General features: G+C 32.8%; 1 protein-coding gene and 1 long non-coding RNA gene across 5 annotated transcripts; one reads left to right on the top strand and one right to left on the bottom strand.

The window, feature by feature from the left end:
• The first annotated feature begins 1,394 nt into the window (after positions 1 to 1,394).
• LOC127265974 (protein TPX2) lies at positions 1,395 to 6,623 on the top strand. 4 transcript variants are annotated; one of them, XM_051296032.1, is made up of 21 exons: positions 1,395 to 1,822; positions 2,552 to 2,628; positions 2,717 to 2,784; positions 2,862 to 2,979; positions 3,074 to 3,129; positions 3,212 to 3,394; positions 3,478 to 3,574; positions 3,658 to 3,771; positions 3,838 to 3,948; positions 4,039 to 4,191; positions 4,267 to 4,329; positions 4,418 to 4,501; positions 4,602 to 4,757; positions 4,870 to 5,001; positions 5,093 to 5,164; positions 5,238 to 5,357; positions 5,451 to 5,617; positions 5,697 to 5,808; positions 5,893 to 5,952; positions 6,054 to 6,148; positions 6,242 to 6,623. In XM_051296032.1, the coding sequence occupies exons 1-21, from the start codon at positions 1,669 to 1,671 to the stop codon at positions 6,378 to 6,380; spliced, it is 2,331 nt and encodes a 776-aa protein (XP_051151989.1). In that variant the 5' UTR covers positions 1,395 to 1,668; the 3' UTR covers positions 6,381 to 6,623. The 4 variants fall into 4 exon arrangements, with proteins under 4 accessions (XP_051151989.1, XP_051151990.1, XP_051151987.1 ...); XM_051296033.1 differs by having other exon boundaries at positions 1,397 to 1,822; positions 5,700 to 5,808; XM_051296030.1 differs by having other exon boundaries at positions 1,397 to 1,822; positions 4,418 to 4,507.
• On the bottom strand, positions 4,036 to 9,497 carry LOC127265976 (uncharacterized). The gene is made up of 2 exons (XR_007842063.1): positions 6,580 to 9,497; positions 4,036 to 4,671 (listed from the first exon to the last, which is right to left on the bottom strand). It is a non-coding gene; the product is annotated as an uncharacterized LOC127265976 (long non-coding RNA).
• Positions 9,498 to 25,474: the final 15,977 nt, after the last annotated feature.

The following is a 25,474-nucleotide window of genomic DNA, read 5'->3' as shown; positions in this document are numbered from 1 at the left end:
ATATATAAAATAGATCCTCTGCGTAGAGGGTTTGTTTTGCCTAATAATTTTTCTCTCGAGACAATTTTTAATATATATATTTTATATTTTCACAAAAATTAAATATTTAATATAAAAAATATATATTTTTAATATTATATATACGATTCATGTACCTCATATAAAAAAATTTTCTTCAAATAAAAATAAAACAACACATAATTATTGTTTAATCAACAATATTTATGGGAATAGACAACTCAACTAATATTTGTTCAACCCATAATAGTAACATAACTTATTCCTCATAATATATTATATATATATATATATATTTGTAACATCAGATAAGTAATTAAAAAATTAAACATAAGTAAAGTTATATATTTGTTTTTATGAACTTTATACAATTAAATTGGTTGGATAATTGTACCCAACATTTATTAATATAATTTTTTATTTTTTTTTAAACAACCAACAACAGTCAGATAAAAAATTATACCCAACTTTTATTAATATCATATCAAATATTTTTATTTATTTATATCTATTTTCAAAGTTTCAAAACTTTTTATTTAATCACAGACTAATTTCGGGGGATTGGTAAGAACCCATATTATTACCGACAACAATAAATGCAATAATTATAAGTAACAATTTAACAAACACACAGCCCAAATCCCAATAATTAATAATTCCTCGCGAAAATTAGGACATTTATTTAATTAGGGAATACAACGTACAAACCACAACATAATTAAAAATTGATTTACTTTCCAAACGACGACCGAGATTCTTTTGTGGATTTTACCACACATTTTTACTACTCTTTCTGTCCAAAAAACAAGTATCCATTTGCTATTTGCACGTAGTTATAGAAATATTAATATTATATTGCGAGTAGGAATAAAATAGAAACGATCAAAATAACTTTATTAATATATGTGATATAAAGGTAATGACATTTGTGTAATATATTGTAAGTTGTAAGAGTATTTATAATGTTAAGTAGACAGTACATTTACTAAAAGAGGAAATGCATACTTTGTTATAGGATGGACTAAAATGGAAAAATTGGGACGGAGAGAGTATTTAATTTTTTTTTTTCAAACAATATTATATCAAACAATTATTTTTTTTTCTTTTATATTATACTATACATTTATTTTACTTTCAAAATATCATGTAGTCTCTATTTATACAGCATCAAATAACTATTCAAAAATTCGAATTGATTCACTTTTCAAAACGACAACGTATTTAATCCACACTACCACAAAAAATTTAATACTCCTAATAATTCACTAATTATTTTATTTTAATTAGAAATAATGCATCAAATTTCTATAAGTTATCTTTACACAACATTTATATATAGATATTAAAATGCATATACGATGTGTATGAAATATTTTCAATTAAATATTAAATGACTTACCAAAACGACGTCGCGTCGCCCGAATAGAACTATCCTTTTTCTAGCCGTTACCATACACGCATTACATTCCAACAGTCACCAGCTCCGCTACTCGACCCCTTTTTTCAAAAAATCTGACCGTTGGGAAGGAATCCGAACGTTATTATTCTCCGCTCATTCTCCTTCCTTCGCTCTAAAACCACACTACGAAGACTTTGCGCTCTGTCCTAATTCTCTCTCTCGATCGCGCTTTCCTCATTTCCAATTGATTGATGATGGCGACGACGACGGAGAAATTGTTTGTAATCGACGAAGCGTACGAATTCTCGGCGCCTCGGTTTTACGATTTCATGTCCGTCGAGACCGAAGAGGAAGTACGCGCGGCGGAGCAGTGGTTTGAGAACGCTCTTCCCCACGCTCCTTCCCGTGAGTGAATTTTTTTATTTACTCTTCTGTTGTTTGCGTGGCATTAGTTGGAAATTTTAATATAATTTTAGTGTTGTGTGTTTCAAAATTTGGATTCAGAGAATTTGTTTATCAGATTTTAGGGTTTATCAATCTCTACTATTCGTCATATTGTTCGTAGAAAGTTAATTACATTTTTCTCTAAAAATGGGGTCTGGAGGTTGATTTTGAGTGATCTTCTGTTGTTGTTTGAAATTTTAATTCAATTTGAGTGTGGTGTTTCCGAAATTTGGATTAAGAGAATTTGTTTATTAGAGTTTTTTATTTTGTTGGCGTTCTCGGATTGTTAGGGTTTATCTATCAATCTCTGACGATGTCGTAATGTTCGTAGAAAGATAACTTCAGTTTCGACCAACAATGGGGTCTGGAGGTTGATTTTGGGTGATCTTCTGTGTTTCACCACTGATTTTGTGAAAATCGACAAGTTTGTTGAGTTAATGAGTCCATTGATGAATCTTGGAATCCGAATCTATAATTCTTTTATTTCTCAAGATTTTCCTCTCTTGAATCTCTGTTTTGTTCCTTGTTTTGGCACAGAATCCTTCTTGATCTAAGCTCAAACTGTTTTTTGGGTAAATTTATTGATGGATTTTTATAGGGAATGCTCTATTGTTGTGCTTATACTTGTTGATTCTTTACTGTCTCTACACCATCTCGTTTGAATTAATCATCCGTTGTTGTTCGCTGCAGCATTTATGCAAAGAATAAAAGCTAGAAGAACAGTCCAGCCTCAGATTCTGTGCGATTTTGGCGAACAAGTTAATGAGGTGACTTTTCCTCGTCTAGTCCATTTACTAAGTCTTATGTTGTATATATTCTTGATGTGAAACGAGATTTGATACTTTCATGTAACAGGGAAAAGAATTGTCCGAAAAGAATCATGGCGAGAGACCGGAGCCTGAGTCGATAAACCAGATACCAACGTTAGTCTCTTAATGGTTTCCTCAAATTAGTCGGGCTTTTGTATGCTCTTTCCTAATTAAATCTTCATTTCCTACAGACCTCAAGCAGAAGTTGGTACCGAAGAAGCTCAAAAAAGTATTAATTCCTTAGCAGAAAGTGCAGAACTCACTGCAGCTGTGACTAAAGAAAATGTGGATGAAAATATCTCGAACACCGTATGTTTTTTCTATACTTTTACCATTAGAGAAGATGCTTGCTCTGTTATCTTTGCTTCATATCCTTTCTCACATGTTATTTTCGTAAATGCAGAATTCTAAAGCTGAAAAGGCAGATGATGTCGCTGTGTGCCCCGAGGGAAATGTGAGGTATGTTCGTTTACTAGTTGTTGTTATGAACATTGCATTAGCCAACGAATACTCAAACGTATGTATTCTTTGTGATTCTCAGCGTCGAAGATGGAAAGGAGAAATTACTTCAAGGTACAGATGTTTGCACGCCGGCACCACAAAAGCCGACTGAGAACCAGAAACTTGAGGCAGCTAAAAGGATAGCCAGCAAGATTAAGAATGTATCGGCAATGACTTCCAAGAAATCAAAAGTCAAAGGCACTAAGACATCCAGTGCTCGAAGGTCGTACCTACTCATTCATGCATCTTCTAACATATTTTTCAAGTAATATTTCGTCCGCTAACTTGAGTAATTATTTTCTTCAGAGGCATAACTGCGAAGAGCAGCATCGAAACTCCAAACCTTGCCCACGAAAACCCTGCTGTAAAAAGGCAGAAACTCGAAGGAGGGAAGACGAGACAGGTCAGTTAAAGAGATACATAAACATTGTGTTTTATGGTTTCTGATTTCGTGGCTCTATTGACGACTATTATCATAATCTACAGATTCTTACTGTGAATCAAAATTCAAATCTCCCTCACAAAACTAGACACGGAACAGTCAGGAATAGCTCCAACTTTCACCAGTTACCTCCCAAGACTGATAAAGAAGACAGAAAGGTAGAATCAAACTTCATTTTATCTTAACCTTGTATACATGCTGACGACCTCATTGTTTATTTGAAGGTCTATGTTCGGGACAAAGCTGCCCCGTTTGTTTCTATGGCCGAAATGATGAGAAAATTTCAATCGAGTACAAGAGAAATGTCTTTGTCATCAAATGGTTCTCTTTTTCAGGTATAGCTTCTGCATTCTCTACATTTTAGTTATCCTTTACACGGTTACATGTATAAATACTCAATGGATTTTTTGCTTGAGGTGATGCAGGGGAAGCCTAAACTTGTGCTGACCAGGCCCAAAACACCGGAATTCCTTACCTCGCAAAGGGCACGCCCTATTAAAGTCAAAAGCTCAGCCGAACTAGAGGAAGAGATGATGGCTAACATTCCTAAGTTCAAGGCTCGTCCCTTAAATAAAAAGGTAATAGATTTTTCATTCCTACCAATAAGAGGTACAAGGATGTCATTGTTTTCTAAATGAACATTTGTCTTTTAGATATTCGAGGCCACACCTTTGCCGCCATTGCCAAGGACGGCGCCTCAGCCTCCAAGGTTCAAGGTAAACAGAATCACCGAATAGGTTTAAAGTATAACATGATGTGCTAGCACTTTTGAGCTATTTACTTAGTCCGTGGTTTTGTGGTCAGGAATTTCATTTGGAAACTATGTCAAGGGCGAATCATAACCCCGAAACATCCTCTTTGGCGTCATCGTCAGAAGCTACTACTGAGGTGAAGGTATTGTTGAGATTTTCAAATGCCTAAGCAGCATCAGCTTTCTTAATTTCACCATGTTTGCTAGTTTAACATATTTGAATCTTTGCCTTTGCAGAGTTCTCAGTGGAAGCCTCAACTTTCTGTCCCGAAGTCGCCCTGTCTTCAGACATATCTCCGGGCGCGTCCTACAAAGGTCAAGAGTTCTGAGGAACTTGAAAAGGAGGCACTCCAAAATGTACCACAATTTAAAGCAAGACCATTGAACAAGAAAGTAAGCTTTTATGGTATTTCTAAGTTCTTCATTCAAGTTCGAGACATACTAGTATCATGTTCTACGAGTTCGAGTTCGTTGTTATTCTAATGTTACTACTTTTTGACTGCAGATATTTGAAAGTAAAGGTGACATGGGCATCTTCTGCAACATGAAAAAGCAAGTTACCATTCCTCAAGAATTTCATTTTGCCACAGATCAAAGAATCCCACCACAAGCTGCAGTCTTCGATCTATTCGACAAGGTAGTTTCATTTTAACATGTTTCTTGTCTAGACCGACATGGCAACAAAGATTTTGCTGATAATTAACCCCTTTCCCTCATCTTATTTTCAGCTTTCGATAAGCTCAGAGGACAAGCATTTTCCTACAAACACAGTCCCACATCCGTTCCTTCTCTACACAGAGGTAAATCAATCATTTGCTATAGAGATTAAACAGTTCTTTGGCTCAAGTTAGTCTATTTTTTCATGTTCATCAGCAAAGAGGAATGGAGAAGGAGAAGAGATTGGCTATGGAGCTCATGCAGAAAGAGCTTGAAGAGGAGAGAGCTAGAGTGCCGAGAGCTAATCCGTATCCCTACACTACAGACTATCCCGTGGTACGTAAAAACTCAGCTTCCATTTGCCGAAAAAAGCTACTTTGACTGACTACTGATTGACTATTGATCGATTTTCTCAAATCCATTGAGCAGGTTCCCCCGAAACCAGAGCCGAAACCATGCACAAAACCAGAACCGTTTCAGCTGGAAAGCCTGTTGAGGCACGAGGAAGAAATGCAGAGAGAGCAGGAAGAGCAGAGGAGAATGGAGATGGAAGCTGCCCAAATGAGAATATTTAGAGCACAGCCTATCTTGAAAGAGTAAGAAATAAGAACTGTTTTCGAATCTTTCCATTCAGTTAAGTAATAACACTCGATCTTTGTTGCCGTTGAATGCCAGCAGTGATCCAATCCCAGTTCCTGAGAAACCAAGGATCCCCTTAACAGAGGTACAGGGATTCGAACTGCATGTCGATCACCGGGCTGTTGATAGAGCAGAATTTGATAAGAAGGTCAGCGATGAATTCAATATCAATTATTTTCATCGATTACAAAACTCTAGCTATGGAATTCTTAAAAAATAGTTGCGAATGCAGATTAAAGAGAAAGAAATGACTTACAAGAGATATAGAGAGGAGGCAGAATCAGCAAGGCTGGTAAGTTCTTGGCGACCGACCCTATGGTGATCATGTAGTCTTAAGAACAACACTATGGCTCGAATACATATTCGGGAATCTGAATTGCTCTCGTTTTGTAGATGGAAGAAGAGAAGGAATTGAAACAGTTGCGAAGAACGTTGGTTCCCCACGCTAGACCTCTACCCAAGTTCGACAACCCGTTCTTACCACAAAAGTAAACAAAACATACTACGCCCCCTTCAAACCTTAATTTTAGTTCGTGCCGTGTCTTAGTTCCTACATTGACGATCTTTTTAACTGAAAACAGGTCTGATAAAGGAGTCACAAAAGCTAAGTCTCCAAAACTGCGCGTAGATCATAGAAGGGAGAAGCGAAGAGTCGTCTACCCCACAACGACGGTAGCATCGACTACTTCTTCAGCAGCAGCAGCTTCTCGTATGAGGTGATTATTATATGTATTGTTGTGCGATAGTATTGTGCTGCTGCTATGTACGGATATGTTCAACTAATTCTTGAACACACGCCGTGGACGTTATCATGTAGTGTGTTGTGTGTATTGTGTAACGAGTTTTTCGTACTGAACCTAGCAATGTAGTTCAATTTTAAACGAAGCTCTATATATGTAATATAGTTAGAAGTTCTTACCTTGTAGCATCAAACCGAAGTTAAAATGCTCGTCATGTTTTCCATTCGCCATCGACATATTTTCCAATGGCAACCTCCAGAACATGAGCTATAGCCTCCACCACCTCATGCATCCGACTTCATGCTACCGTTCAACGTGTGAGTGCTTTAAGCGAGGCAATCCATTGTGGTAAACAAAACCCAAGGTCGATTACTTCTTCTTCCTCGCGTGATGAAACAACGAGCGATCTTAGGTGAGTAAGCTTCACAAGAGACGAGCAAAGCTCCTTTCCATCTTCATTTCTCAACTTCGAAATTCCTAACTTCCGCAACTTCGTCAATTCCCCTATTTGTCTCACAATCTTTGCACTTGTAAACATGACAATGTCCCGATCTCATATAGAGCCTCGAAGCTTTGTATATAATCGAACACAATGTGAGGAATTTCAACTTTATACGCATACAACAAGAGATCGCGTAGCTTTCGAAGCTTTAGAATCTCAACAGGCAATTCATATGCATACAACAAGAGATTGCGTAGCTTTTGAAGCTTTAGAATCTCAACAGGCAATTCGACCACTTTACATCCCTTGAGATCTAACATCTCGAGACTTACAAGATTTCCCATAAGTTTTGAAACGACTGAGACATTCGTATTCCTTAAGCTTAGATACTTGAGAAGATATAACTTGAAAACCTCGTCCGGTATAGTTTCCAACGGAGCTCTTCGTAATTCTAGAACCCTCAACAATATACATCTACCATGCAAAACTTTCCGTAGGATCGATGCCCAACCCATATCAACCGAACCCCAAAATAGAAGAGTATGTAGATACCCAAAGCTATCGATTTTCTCATTGTAATTGATAAAGCTATAATCAAGTGCTAGGCGCCAGGTTCGATCTATCCATGTCATTTCTACTTACCATGTTTTGTTCTATCTTTGAAATAGCATACTCTCACACAAGGTCGTGGAGACGGAAATTTCTTGGTCTATCATCGTCATATGTTGAGGCTACTTGGACTAGACTTCGGTTTGTCAACTCGTAGAGATATTGCTCGGCAATATCTTCCATTGTCTTCCCTTCCCTTGCCTTCACGAATCCTTCGGCTATCCACAGTCGAGTTATAGTACCCTTTTCGAGCAACTCGTCCTCCAGGAAAATACTCAAGTACAAGAGGCAACTTTTCGAGTATTACGGCAAGTCGTGATAAATAAGAGACAATAATCGCCACATCCTCTTAAAAACATCGCCATTCGCCTCAGACGCCAGACTAATGCTAAACCGTATCCATTCTTCCATTCTATTTACCTTGGTGGCTAGAGCTCCGCCGATTAAAACGATGGCGATGTTTCTTGAAATCTCGACGAGATGGTTGGGACAGGGGAGACCGACGAATGCCTTTAAGTGAAATAACTTCTCAGCTTCTTGTGGAGGCAATGGCTGCAAATGATAGACATGGCCACCACTCTCCTAACAAGCGGTGTAGCCTATGTCGCTCGAGCGACTAGTGATGACATTGCAGCCCTGATCGTGCGCGCTGCTTCTCGGAAACACATATTGCAGCGCTTCCCACACGTTTGTGCTCCAAATATTGTCGAGAAGGACGATATACTTTTCATTTTCGAGGAACTGTGAATGAACTCCCTCATACTGTCTCACCTCTTCTAATAGCTGCCTAATCAAGTCGAGCAGAAGATTTTCGAGCTTGTACGTCTCCGAGACAGTGATCCAAGCATGATGATCGAAGCCATCCTTCACCAATGGATCATCGTAGTCTTACCCAATCCGGCCATTCCCACCACCGAAATCACTTTCGACTTATAATCATCGGCCGATATCCACTTGATGAGCTGATTCTTCGGCGTTTCGATCCCCACCACATCCGCTTCCGGCAAGAACAATGCATCGCCTCGACCGTCGTAGTATCCGTCATTCGCAGTCGACGTCGAGCTCGATTCCAGCAGCGCTGCAGACATGTCTCTGAATGTTTTGAAAGCAGACTATAATCTGGATCTAAGTGCTCTGATTTCAGAAGCCAGATTATGCTTAGCTCATAAGTTCTTCACCGCAGAATAGAATTGTCTGCGGCTTCCAGATAGGAGGATGTAGCTCTTGAGAACATCTTCGATTTCGTAAGCAATTTCGCGCACTTGCCGCAGCAGTTCGTTCAATTTGGGATCGGTTCGTTCTCTGGCATCTTCATCTCTGAGAAACGCTACCATTTGCTGCAGCTCGCCATAAATGGCTAGGGCTTCCAATCGAAGACCGCCGAGCAAGTTCGTCTCCTCGCCGAGCCACGCCGACAGTTGTCCGAGCAGAAACGCTACGGCGCTCTCCGCCGTATCCGATTTCTGCGAGGAAGTTCCTCAATGTCCAGCGGATTTCTACCTCAAAACAGTCGATTCGCGAAAAAACCAGAAACAAAACCTTTTCAATTTAAATAATAGAAATATAATAACAAATTTGCATAAAATCCAAAATCCAGGTGAATGATCCAACTAGAAACTTAGAACAGTCGAACAAAGGCGAGAAAACAAGCGGAAACAGATTTGTCCTTCGAAGCAGTCGATTCACGAAAAAACATCAGCAACAAAACCTTTTCTATGTAAATCAGAAGCAGTAAACAGAGAAATACAATAACAATTGTGTAAAATCCAGAAATCCTGACGAATGATCCAACTACAGACTTCGAACAGTTAAGAACCAAAGCGGAAATTAGCAGTAGCATAGGATTTAAAAAAGAGAAAAAAAACAGAGCAAGCTAATTAGGAAATGGTTAAGTAATCAATCAAATCAAATTCCTGGCTTCCTGCAACAATGAGGGAGTAGAACGGTGAAGTGTGAACCTGAAGACGAACGCGTTCAGGATGAATCGTCGCGTGTTTGGACTAAAACCTCACAATCATAATCATAAATCCAACCAGACACCATTATTGCTACATTACTCAAGCATATGCTCCCTCCCTCCCCAAAACTAAGTATTTATTAATTTTATAAATATTAGTATTATATTGAGATATAATAAATATATAATGATATTTGTATAATATATTGTAAGTTGCAATGGTATTTGTAATGTTAAGTAAATAGTACAATTACCGAGAAATGAATACTTTGTTATGGACGAACTAAAATGAAAAAATAGATACTTTGTTACGGGACGGAAAGAATATATAATATTTGATGATGGGTTGTGTGGGATTTTTTTTTTATTTGAAAACAGCATTTGTTTGAAGATTTGAATTTTTTTATTAAAATATAAATAAATATCGATATGATATTTTGAATATAGAATTTATTTTTAATATAATATAAATAAAAATAATATATACTTAAATTTGATATTTTTATTAAAAATTTTTTAATAAAAATTTAAAAAAATTTTGATAAAAAACACACTCATGTATATAAGCTTCATTGTTAGGAAGTGTACACGTAGGGTGTGTTTGTTTGGGGATTTGGATTTTGAGTTGGGATTTGAATAGTAAAAATTTTGAATTTGAATAGTTGTATGATGTGATATAAATAGGGTTTGATGTGATGTTTTGAATGTAAAATTGATTTTTAGTATAATATAAAAAATAAAAAATAAGTGTTTGATTTGATGTTTTTGGGGAGAAAAAATTGGATGAATAGTGGAAATCCACCAAAATCCTTCAAACAAACACACCCGTAATGTACACAATGTACTTGTATATACAATGGAAGAATTAGAACTCTAAGGGAGCTAATTTTTTAATATTTTAATAAATACAATTTATTTATAGCGTTGATTGGAGCTAATTCTTGCTCAACATATTGTAATAATATACACAATTTATAGTTGTTGAAAGTCTTCACAAACATTGAAAAATAATAACTATACTGTATATTGTAGATTTTGTTTTAATTTTATTTTTATCATTTTGTATTGTTTAAAATCTACAAATAATATAGTTTTTTCAACAACAAAAAAAAAAATTACTTTAAAAAATCATTAAAATTGTCATCGAAAATTATGCACATTGGGTTGGATATATGAGCTTTGTTTAGATAGATGTTTTTGGAATTTTGAAAGTTTGTTAAAAAAAAAATAAAATAAAATTAGTATTTGATTTGATGGTTTGTGAGAGAAAAAATATATTTGATATGATGTTTTTAAAAATAAATAGTGTCAAATGAGTGAAAGTATATTAGTAAAAAAATAAAATGATAGTATTTTTATGACAACTCAGATAGAAAAATAATATAAATTTAGATGACAAAGAAAGTATTTGATTTTTATTTTATTTGAATTTGAATATTTTATTTAATTTTTTGTTTAAATAATATTTTAGAAGAAAAAAATTCTATATTTTTATTAAAAATTATACAAACAAAATTTAACATTCTTTTATACTATCTTTTTCAATAATTTTTTATATTTCATCCCTCATTTATTTTTTATCTACATCTAAATTTATTTGTTTTATTTTTTAAGTAAAATAAAATACTAATTTTTCTATTTTTTTTTTCTTTACTTTCATTTTTTTTTTATTTTATCTACTTTCTTAAAACTCGTATCTAGTCAAATGAATATATTTTTATGATGGAAAGAATAGTATATATAATATATTTAAAGAAGAATTATATGCATACTTTAGTTTGTAATTTAACATTGCTGAATTACATCTAATCTATTCATTTTATATATAATAATTATAATTCAATTTTTTTTTTCGTCTAATCTCTCCCGGGCTAATTCAAAGTTTTTTTCTTCCATCATTTCATTTTTCCTTTACCTTATGTCATTTTATTCGGAGTTCTTGCATTCTATTCCGGTGCTCAAATGTGTGAATCGGATTCCATTTCTGCTCGAGAGTTGCGTGGATCACGATTTGAATATTTGGAAGTTAGGCTCCTAGTTTAGGGTTTAGATTAGGTTTTGAATATCCGAAATTTGAATCTTGATTATATTTTGATTCATTGCTTGAAAGAGGTGATTCCTGCAATTTTTCGCATTTATTTTAGGCATAACATGTAACTATTTGGGCAAATTTGGCGGTGGTTGTTTGCTTTTAAAATAATATGGAAACTAAGTTTGTATAATATATTTTTAGGGAGGAAGTAAAGAGTATAGCTGTTCTATTTGTGCATTTGTTTTAAATGTATAATTATTTTAATTATGTAATTTTATACAAAAGAATAAGCAATTAATCAATTGTATAGATATAAAATCATCTTAGCTTTGTGAAAAAGTAGCAAAACAAAACTTGATAAAATTTGAAGATTGAAACCACATATTTAAATTTGGTTTATGAAAATACCTTGGACTATATTCACCTATTTGACTGTTTCATTGATAGTCTTGCATTGTGAATTCAGCAATTGTGTTTTTTATTTTTTACTTTGTGCAAAATCGTTTGCTTGTTGAAATAATTTAATGAATAATGGTGAAAATACAAAAAATGTATGCATTGTGAATTGTAAAATTATTTTGCGGTATGCTTTATTCATCAATTCAATGCATATATTATTGTGAATCAAAAATTTGAATTTGAATGTAATGTGTCATATTGGCCTCCAATGCAATAAAATTTGTTGTATTACCTCTGCTTTGTCTCACTTAAGTACTTCCAGTTTTTTAATTTCATGGGAATAAATAAAATGAATGAATAATACTAGTAAAAAGTCACATACATAATTGCAGTGTATTATTGTTGTATACTTTTATTTATTGCGTTATGTTTAAAATTTATGTTTTTATACGGGAGAAATAGCTAAACATGTTCAAATGTATTCCATCCCACCTAAAGTAGTTAAGTTGAAGAAGTTATCGGTTTGAAAATAAAGAAGTCTTTAACCATGTATTGTGAATTTGTGTTTTGAGGCTCTATCTTATAAAAATTATAAAAATAAATAGTGAGTCATTACTTCATTTAATGAGATATTGGGACATTGAGAAAAAGTGTTGTGTTCTTTTAGACGGGACAAAATGACATATTACTGATGAAGATGTTGCTCGAGTATATGGGCTCCCGCATGATTTTGGTAAAAGTCTCGTATCTTTAGTAATGCATTCGAACTATTGTGGTGAAATTTATAAAATTAGCTAACGGTTCGGCTGTATACAAAAATTCGATGGTAGAATAAAATTATTGATTATTAGAGATATTAGAATATTCTAGATTGCATTGACTTTTTTTAGAGATTTTATGTCCAAAATAATAATAATAATAATAATAATAATAATAATAATAATAATAATAATAATAATTGTTTCTTGAGGTTCATCGTGCATCCTGAGGATGCTATAAATATAATTGGACTGCTGTAATAAAGGACACATTGGTGGATTCAATTCACAATTTTAAGTATACATTGGTGCATAAAAAAAAATCAACTTGTAAACCGACATGATATATGAATTGTCTTGTGGTAAGTAATCTATAAATATAATATGTACATAAATATCTCTGTACTTTTCTCTCTCTATATATTTTTTTGTTATTTTCAGCATTTGTTTTACGATCTAATTTATCGTAAAAATCTGAGGATTATGAGCTTTACTTGCTCTTTTAAAAGACATATATACTTAGATGATGTTATTCATTATTTTGGGGACTTTCCAATTGAAACTCAAAATAAATTAGTCAAGAAAAATATGATATGTGTTACATATTATATTGTAAGGTGAAGGACTTTTAAAATTTCAAATGTCATCCAAATAGGCATCTTGTTTTCCAACATTTAAGACTAGATAAGCGTCTTGTTTCCTAACATTTAAAACCTGAATTAATTTGTTAGTTTATTCAACGGATATTGTGTAGAGAGCTTTGCCATTTAAAATTTAAGTATATGAATGAATTGTAATCATTGAACTCTCTTTATGTTTGCAGTAGAAAAGTACAAAAAAATAGGGCTTCTATCATGTTAAAAACTAATATATTATTTGGGTAAACTGTTTTTTAATCCCGTAACTGAACCCTTATCATTTTAGTCCCGTAAGTGGAGCCTGTCGCAAACTAGTCCCATAAGTAAAAAATTTTCGTTGTTTTAGTCCTTCGGCGCGGACACGCCCGCTTGGCTCGCCGGACTTGGAATTTCTTTCTTTTTTTTTTTTCATTTCTTAAAATATTTTATTTTTTTTTTAATTTTATTTTCTTTTATTTTTAATTTTTTTATTTGTTCAACTGAAAAAAAATAAAAAAATGATAAAATAAAATACAATCTACGTGTCCGCTAGGTGTCGCTGACCTGGCGGGACACCTGGCGGACACGTGACTTCCGGCGAGCCACGAGGGCGTCTCCGGCGCCAGAAGACTAAACAACGAAAATTTTTCACTTATGAGACAAGTTTGCGACATGCTCCACTTACGGGACTAAAATGATAAGGGGGTCCCGTTACGGGACTAAAAAAAATAGTTTAAGAACTATTGATTTTAAAGTTGGATGTAATTGCAGATAAATAACATTAGAGAAATAGAATTATGGAGAAGAATAATTGAGTAGATAATGAAAATTGATTTTTTGTTTAGTAAATCATAAATTTCAGTTGAAAAAAAAAAGGCATAAAAAGAATAAATCAATCACTCTAAATTCATAAATTAGATAAAAAAATTATTATTGTATTTTCTTAGTTTGATAATTTATTTTAATAATAATTTAAATATGATATTTCATGAAATTTGAATAATATAAAAATTATAAAATGATAAATAATAATAGTAAAAGTCAAATGTAAAAATATAAAATAAATAAACACACACTAAACTCTCTATATTTCATTCCGCTTAATTTCTCTTCATATAGAAGATAAATGAAATTAAAAAATAAAAAATGATTTCCTAACTTTCAATTTTTTGTGTCAACCAAATAAGAAAAATGAGAATATTTATATTTCTCTATTTCATTTTTCTGTATCGAACCACCCTTAAATGATAAACTTTTGATTGTAAGACAATAGATTATTTATCTTGTTGCTAATAGTTTAGTAAATAAAATATTGGCTAAGAAAAACCAACATGAAGATAATCACGTTGACACGAAAATTCAAAGTGAATGAAATTATTTATTTTTTTAATATTTTTTATGATCTATATATATTGATAATATTTTATTTGTAGATTCTTTGCGAAATTACAATTGATGAGGCAACATCCACGGACAATTCTTCAACCCACAATAAGATTTTTTTATATGACATGTGATATCGCTTATCAGTCTTGATATTATTATTAATTATATTTTGAGATTTATTATATGGGATAATACGTTTGTTATATGGCATAAGAAATTCGTTAAAATGATATGTTATTTTTGTTTATATTATTAAAAGTTATTGAGTGGAGTTGAGATTTTGTTAATTGTGAATGTATGCACTATGTTTTTTTAAACTTTCATATCTAAGAATGATCATTTGTTATAATGTAAATTGTTATTGCCTATATGATTTGTAGATTTCTTGTGAAAAATATTGTTAGTATCTTCAACCGATGACATAAAGATTCATGTGGACAATATGGTAAATGAACAAATAAAATTTCATATTGTATTTGTTATTACTTAAATATTATTTTTTGATATTATGTATTTTTAATTTTTTAGAATTTTGCTGGACTAAAATTTTTACTGGGTTGAGTCAATCGTCTGGTGGTAAAAACATTATAGATCCAACAATTGGAAAAGAAAAGGTGATGCATTATATATGATTCCAAATAATTTTTAGTATATATATATATATATATATCTAAAGACATATCATGCATATCAATAAGATCTTGTTGATGCTACCTTTAGATCAATTTAGCGCGACTGAAGGACAACTTAAAATTCAATTAAAAATAAAAAATTTAATGAAGAAGACTACATTGCATGTGATTTAGTATGTTTATAATATATATGTTTTTTTAAATGTAATGAGATTTATTTTTATTCTTATTATTTTTTCCGGTAGGGTGTTGATTCACCAATTGACATTAGGCAGCAAAGACAATTTATTGTTTCAAGATTATTTAGATCACCATATATCCTGCCGTGAAAAGTGTAGAAAAAACTTGTCACCTCACTAATATTGAGGAATCTGCAGTGAGTTGGATTTGAGATATAAACTTATGGTGAAATTACTATGTCTAATTGATATAGCTACATGCGAATTGAAGATGTACAAAATTTAGCACCAAGGCTATATATTATAGATACTGCAATTGATTATTATGCTCACTTTTTTAACTGACAAGAATTTGAAAGGGCGAAGACATATAGGAATCAAATTACTTGTTTATTTTTTTCTTTCCAAGTATATTGGCGGTATGGATTATTTAGTTTAATATATTTATAAATTTTATTACACAGATTATATTCTTTTTTATTGGCATGGTTTTATTTTTAATTTTCAACAGTCAATTATACTACAATAAAGTACAAAATACATGTCCAATATGGGGTAAATAGATAATCGTTTCATCATGGATTTCATACTTCAAAAAAGTTATTTCGGAAAAAATTGGAAATGTACATTACGGAATTGTATTTATTTGTATATAAAATGCTCTATTGTTTTATATATGACATAATAGCCTTGTTATAAGCCAATATTGGTTTGTGTTACTAAAACATGATGTTGAATTGTCATGCATTGATATGAAAGTGTGGAAAATGTCCTATTATTTGATATGTGACATAATATCCTTGTTATCGGAGAGTTCTAGTTTATTGTTGATATGATACTTCGTTAACAGAATTAGTTTGTGTTACTAAAATTTGATGTTGAAGTATTATTCATTGATCTCAAAGTGACTCTTTTATATAAGTTGATCTTCAATGACCTGTTTAGCTAAATAAAGAATCCAAATTGTTCAATTTTAGTGGCAAATGGCAGAAATGACGATTTTTGCAAATATGTAGAATATATTTTCATTAGTGAGATAAATAAAAACATAATTGAGTATAGATGGAAGATATTTTTCGCAATTTTTCATATATAAATATGTATTGATATGATATTTTTCATGTGAAATTATTTATTAAGATAATATAAAAAATAAAACTAGGAGTTTTTTTTTTTTTTGATATTTTTAAGAGAAAATTAGTGAATAGTAAATTTTTTTTTTGGGTAAATCCAATCCAACACAATTTTTTTCAAAAAAAATTATATTGTAAGTAAATAAAAATAACTTGCTATAAATAATTTAAATTATTATTTTTTAAAAAATTAGCATTATTACAAACAATTACATAAATGAGTTATCCCAAAATTATTTAGTATCTATTTGTCATATTTTGGTGTGTTTCTTTGCACTCAAACTTCAATTTTTTACGATTTGGATTCTGCTATTTACACAAAACATCCCATCATTTGTTATTCTAATACCACATCCAAATCAAAACTTTCAAACTCCATCAAAAGAAACACAAATAAATAAATATATTTTTACTCTACATCAATTAACTTTCTCATACACATTTTCTGATTAAGTGTGAAAAAAGTGGCATAATAGGAGGGAGCATCTTGTATTACGATATATCCACACACAATCACACGTACATGGAATCAAAATACATTCTACATAATAATAATATCACAATATTTTTACCGAAGCTCAAAATATTGTCGAAAGTGAGGCTCGAGCATTTGATCATCCCATTCCCACCTCTCACTCTCTCTTTTGATTGTCTTCGGACAACCTCCTCCACCTTTTCCTCCTCCTCCACTTGTCCAATCAAGCCGCAATCGTTTTACGCTTATGCAGATATCTTGACAAGAGATGGAAATGGCAAGGGACGACATGGATACAAACTTTCGCAGAAAAGTTTTCTAACCTACCTTTTGGACCAAAACACTACAACTACTTTGAATACCAACAAGCCTGATTTAACATGAAATTCTTTTGATATCTTCCCCATCTGGTGGTCTACTTGGTGGGAATACTTTGGGTATGTCCCTGAAATTCTTCCACCCATCATCCAAGAATCTTTTGATATCTTCTCCAACAAATATTGTCCGACTGAACATGAAAAGACCTATTTCACCCCACTAGAAAACTTCTGTAAAAAATTTTATGCCCCTTGGATATTTTCTTGGACCCTTGAAATTCATGGTGATCAAAACAAGCTGTTGCGGCGAAGGTTTAACGTGAAATGGTTGGGAAAATGTTCAATTGTCAAAAGTATACAGCCAGACCAAATCGAGTATTGGATTGCCCAAGATACAAGCTCAAAGTAGATTACAACAAAGCTAACGATTCCACAAATCAAATTCCAAGAAAAAAGATCCCATATTGCTTCTTTCGTCGCAGTCGCAAAAACACCAGATGAAGCCATTCGAATAATACAAGAGTAACTATGCTCAGACGATTCAACAAGCCTATCCAACGACACATGATTTGGTAATAGCAGAATGTAAGAAAAACAATGATAACAATATTCCACAAAATACGGAAGATAACATCAAAAGGCCAATTGTACCACAATTTTAACATACCAGGAAAAAAAAGACAAACAAAATAATAAAAAAAAAACTCACCTACTCATATGCACATCCCTACTATCTAGCTACACGTATGTATAACTACTATAAATATACATCTCTACATATCTACATATACACACATATTACAAATACTCTATTTACATATCTCTATCTATATATAACTACTTTCTAGTACATATATACAAATATAAATACTATACACATATATGTACACATATTTTATATACATATATATCCATATCTACACATAAATATTATATGCATATATATACATATATATTTATATATATTACTCATTGAAAGGTTCCGCTAGCTAGAAAAAGAATGATGGCCGACAAGATCACAAATTCTACTTACCAATTATGGATTTATGTCCAACTAGGCTACCACCGCTTTCCACAAGTATCATGATATCCAAGTGGACAAAACCTTTATAAAATTTACACATTAGTCCCTCCTTATTTGCCCGAAGACCCCTGCCTCTTCTTATATAAGGATCTTCACTTCATTAAGAAATGGAGAGCACAAGTGCGAAGAGGAGAGTCATTCTTCCTTCCTGAATTCTAGAAGTATTGAAGGCCTAGAAGTGTTCAACATTCTAGTGAAGTCTGAATAACTAGATTCAGAAGTGTTCATTTTCTAGTGAAGTCTGAGTAACTAGATTCAGAAGTGTTCAACGGTTTATTGAAGTCTGAGTAACTAGATTCAGAATTGTTCAATATTCTAATAAAGTCTGAGTAACTAGGTACGAGATAGTAAGTACTCTTTTAGAGTGTTCCAAAGTTATTATCTTTGAGGGTCAGTATCTTTTAATCTATTTAGTTTATATTTGATGTATAAACCATAAGTTTGTCCAAGATGAGTCAAGTCTGAGTTTGTTAAGTCTATAATCTGTTTATTCAAGAGTGTCGTTCTGTGAAATCATCAGCTTATTCAAAAGATGTCAACCGATATATTTAATGATTTTCGTAAATTGTGTATTATCTATATTGATGATGTCTTAATTTATTCAAAAATTATAGAAGAATATTTTAAACACCTTCGTACCTTTCTATCAATAACAAAGAAAAATGGTTTAGTAATTTCTGAATTTAAAATAAGTCTTTTTCTAACAAAAGTAAGATTTTCAGGACACTATATAACACAAGACACTATTACACCAATTAAAAGATCTCTTCAATTTGCCAGTAAATTTCCTGATAAAATTCTTGATACCAAGAGTCCACATAATCAAATGATGTAAAAGGATACAAAATAGTTAGGCTGCTAGAATTAGTGGTCTGGTCTTGCCAGTCCAAAGGGAAAGAGTTAGCCTGTTAGAATTAGATTAGTGGTCTGGCCTTGCCAGTCTAAGGGGAAAGGCTGTTAGTAAAATTAGTATATGTGGTATTTTATTCATATTATAATTGAGCATTACCGTCCTGAATCAATATTTTTTGAGGTTTTCAAACTATTTAAGAACATTGCAGTCTTGGTTCGAGCTTTTTAGACATATTTCTAATAATCTCAGGTTGATATATTTTGAATAAACTGATGATTTCACATAATGACGCTTTTGAATGAACAAATTATAGACTTAACAAACTCAGACTTCCACAGAATCAAAGGATGTAAAAGGATACAAAATAGTTAGGCTGTTAGAATAAGTGGTCTGGCCTTTCCAGTCCAAGGGAAAATGGTTGTTAGGCTGTTATAATTAGATTAGTGGTTTGGCCTTGCCAGTTCAAAGGAAAAAGGCTGTTGGTAAACATTAGTAATAATGTAGTATTTTATTCATAATATTATTCAGAATTACAGTCCTGAATAAGTGTTTCTTGAGGTTCTTAAAGCATTTAAAACATTGCAGTCTTGATTCGAGCTTTTCAGACATGCTTCTAATAAACTCAGGTTGACATCTTTTGAATAAACTGATTATAAACTTAACAAACTTAGACTTAACTCATCTTGGACAAATTTATGGTTTATACATAAAATATAAACTAAATAGATTAAGACATACTGAATCTCAAAGATAATGACTTTGGAACACTCTAAAAGATTACTTACTATCTCGTACCTAGTTACTCAGACTTTACTAGAGTGTTGAACACTTCTGAATCTACTTACTCAGACTTCACTATAACGTTGAACAATTTTATATCTAGTTACTTAGACTTCACTAGAACGTTGAAAACTTCTGAATCTAGTTGCTCAGACTTCACTAGGATGTTGAACACTTCTGGGCCTTCAATACTTCTAGAATTCAGGAAGGAAGAAGGACTCTCTTGCTCGCACTTGTGCTCCCCCTTTCTTGATGAAGTGAAGATCCTTATATAAGAGGAGACAAGGGTCTTCGAGAAAATAAGGAGGAACTAATGTGTAAATTTCATGAAGGTTTTGTCCACTTGGTTATCATGACACTTGTGGAAAACAGTGGTAGTCTAGTTGGCCATCAATCCATAATTGGTATGTAAAATTTGTGATCTGGTCGGCCATCATTCTCTTTCTGATTAGTGGAACCTGTCAAGGAGTACATATATATAGATATGTATATATATGTATACACATAATATTTATGTGTAGATATGGATATATATGTATATAAAGTATGTGTACATATATATGTATAGTATTTATGTTTGTATATATTTACTAGATAGTAGTTGTATATAGATAGAGATATGTAAATAGGGTATATGTAATATGTGCGTATATGTAGAGATGTATATTTATAGTAGTTACATGTATACGTGTAGCTAGATAGTAGGGATATGCATACGAGTAGATGATTTTTTTTTTATTTTGTCTTAAGTCTTTTTTTCTGGTATGTTAAAATTGTGGCACAATTGGCCTTTTGACGGTATCTTCCGTATTTTTGTGGAATATTGTCATAATTTGTTTTTTACATTCCGCTATTACCGAACCATGTGTCGTTGTTAGATTGGCTTGTTGAATTTTCTGAGCATAGTTGCTTTTGTATTCTTCGAATGGCTTCATCTGGTGCTTTTGCGGCTACGACGAGAGAAGCAATATGGGATCTCTGTTCTTAGAATTTGATTTGTGGACTCATTGTCTTTGCTGTAATATGTTTTGCGCTTGTATCTTGCGCAATCCAATAATCAATTTGGTCTGGTTGTATACTTTTGACAATTGAACATTTTCCTCACCATTTTACGTAAACCTTCGCCGCAACACCTTGTTTTGATCATCATGAATTTCAAGGGTTCAAGAAAATATCCAGGGGGCATAAAAATTTGTACAAAAGTTTGCTAGTGGGGTGAAATAGGTCTTTTCATGTTCAGTGGGATAATATTTGCTAAAAAAGATATCAAAAGATTCCTTGATGATGGGTGGAAGAATTTCAGGGACAGACCCAAAGTATTCCCACCAAGTAAACCACCAGATGAGAAAGGAATTTATGTTAGTTGTGCGGTCGAAGTAAATGAGCAATGTGTGGGTTTTTTTCATTTGTTATTGATCCAGAAGGAGTTAAACCAAACTTGTTGGTATTCAAAGTAGTTTGTAGTGTTTTGGTCCAAAAGGTAGGTTAGAAAATTTTTCTGCAAATGGAATAGGTTCAGTAAATGGTAAAGCGTATCAGTCTGACGGGGAAATTACTTGAAAAATTTTGCACTAGGAGTAAAGAATTTCGGAGGGGTTTGTTTTTGAAGTTTCATATTTAATGAAGACAGAGGCATTGTGTTCGAGGATTGATTGATAGTAGAGAGTATTTTTTCCATGGTCAAACATTTTGTAGAAGTTATTTCTCCAAAAAGTTCTTCAGTTGTTTCAAAAGGGTCGAGGGAATCAAACCCCTTTTCGATAGTAATAATATTTTGGTAGTTAGATTTAAGGGACCATTCAGTTTAAGGGATTTATGTGAAGAGGATTTTGTAAGAGAAATGTTTTTAGAGGGTTCAACTAAAATGGCAACAACAATATGTTTTCTGAGGAGAGAAAGATTTTCTTGGAATTTACGGAGATTTTGGGATTGTGATTCAGGAACTTGTTGTAAGGGTTTCGGCTGAGGAATTTGTTTGTAAATTTTTTTGCTTTGCCGTGATAGGATTTTTGTCCGAGTCAAAAATCTCGTCACTGAGAGTAAAAAATTATTGAAAGTTACCGTTTTAGAAATTGGTTGCTCCTACTGTTGGGTCGCCATCTTCAAATATATGTTTTAGGGATTTTTGCATTGATCTTATTGATGTTGGCTTGGAAGTTTTTGTATCTTCAAGTTCGTCTTTGGGTTTAAGGGGTGTTTGGTTGATGTGGAGCTTGACTGGTTTCAACGGCATATGTCTTATTCTCTAAAATTTCTCGGGTTAAAAAATCAGGAATATAATTAGTGTCACCTTTTATGTATTCAATATCAAAGTAAAAAATGCTTAGTATACCCCGCCAATGGGCAAAGATTTGTTTGGAGGCAAGATTTTGAACGTCTTTCTGTAGGATTTCTTTGCATTCTTATAATCTACTCGTAAGAAAAAAATTTTGTTGATTAAATCACTTTGAAATTTGGATATGAAAAGAACACTACTTAGGATTTCTTTTTTGATAGTAGAATAATTTTTTTGTGTATCATTCAAGTGAGCAGAAGTAAATTGAATAATGACTTCCCTATTTTCTTATAGTTGTTTCAATATTCCTCCATAGCCAATGTCAGAGGCATATGTCTCAACTATTTTTAGCAGGTTTGGGTCAGCTAGATGGATACATGGTATTTCAGTAATTTTTCTTTTAATATCCTATATTAGTGTTGTATGTATATCTGTCCAGGGTGTCGGATTCTTCTATAATCTATCGTGAAGCAGTTTGATTTTTCTGTTTATATCAGAGTATAAATCTAAGACATAGTTTAGGCTTCCTAAAAATCTTTGTAATTGGTTTTTGTCAATAATTTTATCAGGAAATTTACTGGCAAATTGTAGAGATCTTTCAATTGATGTAATAGTGCCTTACGTTATATAGTATCCTGAAAATCTAATTTTTGTTTAAAAATCCTCCTCTTCTCAGAAAAATTATTGTTGCTGCCATTTTAGCTAAACCCTCTGAAAACATCTATCTTACAAAATCCTCTTCATCTACTTCCACAATCTGGCTCACCCAAACCCCTCGAATTGAATGGTCCCTTAAATTTAACTACCAAAATATTATTAATATCGAAAAGAGGTTTGATTCCCTCGGCCCTTTTGAAACAGCTGAAGAACTTTTGAAGAAAATAACTTCTACAAAATGTTTGACCATGGAAAAAATTCTTTCTACTATCAATCAATCCTTGAACAGACTGCCTCTGCCTTCAGTAAATATGAAACTTCAAACACAAACCCCTCTGAAATTCTTTTTTCCCAGTGCAAAGTTTTTCAAGTAATCTCCCTGTCAGACTGGTATGGTTTATCACTTACTGAACCTATTTCATTCGCAGAAAAGTTCTCTAACCTACCTTTTGGACCAAAACACTACAACTACTTTTAATACCAACAAGTCTGGTTTAACTCCTTCTGGCTCACTAACAAATAAAAAACTCACACATGGCTCATTTACTTTGATCGGACAGTTAACATAAATTTCTTCCCCTCTGTGGTCTACTTGGTGGGAATACTTTCGGCCTGTCCCTGAAACTCTTCCACCCATCATCCAAGAATCTTTTAATATCTTCTCCAACAAATATTGCCCGAATGAACATGAAAAGACCTATTTCACCCCACTAGCAAACTTCTATATAAAGTTTTATGCCCCCTAAATATTTTCTTGGATCATTGAAATTCATGGTGATCAACACATGGTATTGCGGCGAAGGTTTAATGTGAAATGGTGGGGAAAATGTTCAATTGTCAAAAGTATACAGTCAGACCAAATCAAGTATTGGATTGCCCAAAATACAATCGCCAAAGCAGATTACAACAAAGCCAACGACTCCACAAATCGAATTCCAAGAATAGAGATCCCATATTGCTTATTTCGTCGCAGCCGCAAAAACACTAGAGAAAGCCATTCGATAATACAAGAGCAACTATGATCAGACGATTCAATAAGCCAATCCAACAATGACACATGGTTTGGTAATAGCGGAATCTAAAACGAAAATGATGACAACATTCTACAAAATACAGAAGATACCATCAAAAGGCCGATTGTAACACAATTTTAACATACCAGGGAAAAAAGACTTAAAAAATAAACCATCTACTCATATGCATATCCTTTATCTAGCTACACGTATACATATAACTACTATAAATATACATCTCTACATATCTACATATGCACCCATATTACATATACTCTATTTACATATTCCTATCTATATATAACTACTATCTAGTACATATATACAAACATAAATACTTTACGCATATATGTACACATACTTTATATACATATATATCCATATCTACACATAAATATTATATGTATACATATATATACATATCTATATATGTACTCCCTGACAGGTTCCACTAGCTAGAAAGAAAATGATGGCCGAAAAAATCACAAATTCCACTTATCAATTATGGATTGATGACCAACTAGAATACCACCGCTTTCCACAAGTGTCATGATAACCAAGTGGATAAAACCTTTGTGACATTTACACATCAGGCCCTCCTTATTTGCCCGAAGACCCCGCCTCCTCCTATATAAGGATCTTCACTCCATCAAAAAAGAGGGAGCACAAGTGCGAACAAGAGAGTCCTTCTTCTTTCCTGAATTCCAGAATTCTTGAAGGCCTAGAAGTGCTCAACATTCTAGTGAAGTCTAAGTAACTAAATTCAGAAGTGTTTAACATTCTAGTGAAGTCTCACAGTAACTAGATTCATAAGTGTTCAGCGTTATAGTGAAGTCTGAGTAACTAGATTCAGAAATGAAGTCTGAGTAACTAGATTAAACATTGTAATGAAGTCTGAGTAACTAGGAATGAGATAGTAAGTAATCTTTTAGAGTGTTTCAAAGTCATTATCTTTAAGAGTCAGTATGTCTTAATCTATTTAGTTTATATTTTATGTATAAACCATAAGTTTGTCCAAGATGAGTCAATTATGAGTTTGTTAAGTCTATAATATGTTCATTCTAGAGTGTCATTATGTGAAATCATCAGTTTATTCCAAAGATGTCAACTTGATTTTATTAGAAGCATGTCTAAAAAACTCGAATCAAGACTGCAATGTTCTTAAGTACTTTAAAAATCTTAAAAAACACTGATTTAGGACTGTAATGCTTAATAATATTATGAATAAAATATCACATAATTACTAATTTTACTAGCAGTCCTTTCCCATTGGATTGGCAAGGCTAGATCACTAATATAATTCTAACAGCCTAACAACCATTTCCCCTTGGACTGGCAAGGCCAGACCACTAATTCTAACCACCTAACTATTTTGTATCATTTTACATGATTTGATTTTATGGACTATATATATATCCTTAAGCCTGCAAAATAACATAATTGGATCGAATATGCTTCTGCACGTTACCTGGTTGT

The sequence above is a fragment of the Andrographis paniculata genome, unplaced genomic scaffold, assembly GCF_009805555.1.
Source record: "Andrographis paniculata isolate CXL003 unplaced genomic scaffold, ASM980555v1 Contig74END, whole genome shotgun sequence".
NCBI classification, from domain to species: Eukaryota; Viridiplantae; Streptophyta; class Magnoliopsida; order Lamiales; family Acanthaceae; genus Andrographis; species Andrographis paniculata.
The sequence above is the reverse complement of the archived record's forward strand: the minus strand, read 5'-3'. Positions and strand labels throughout refer to the sequence as shown.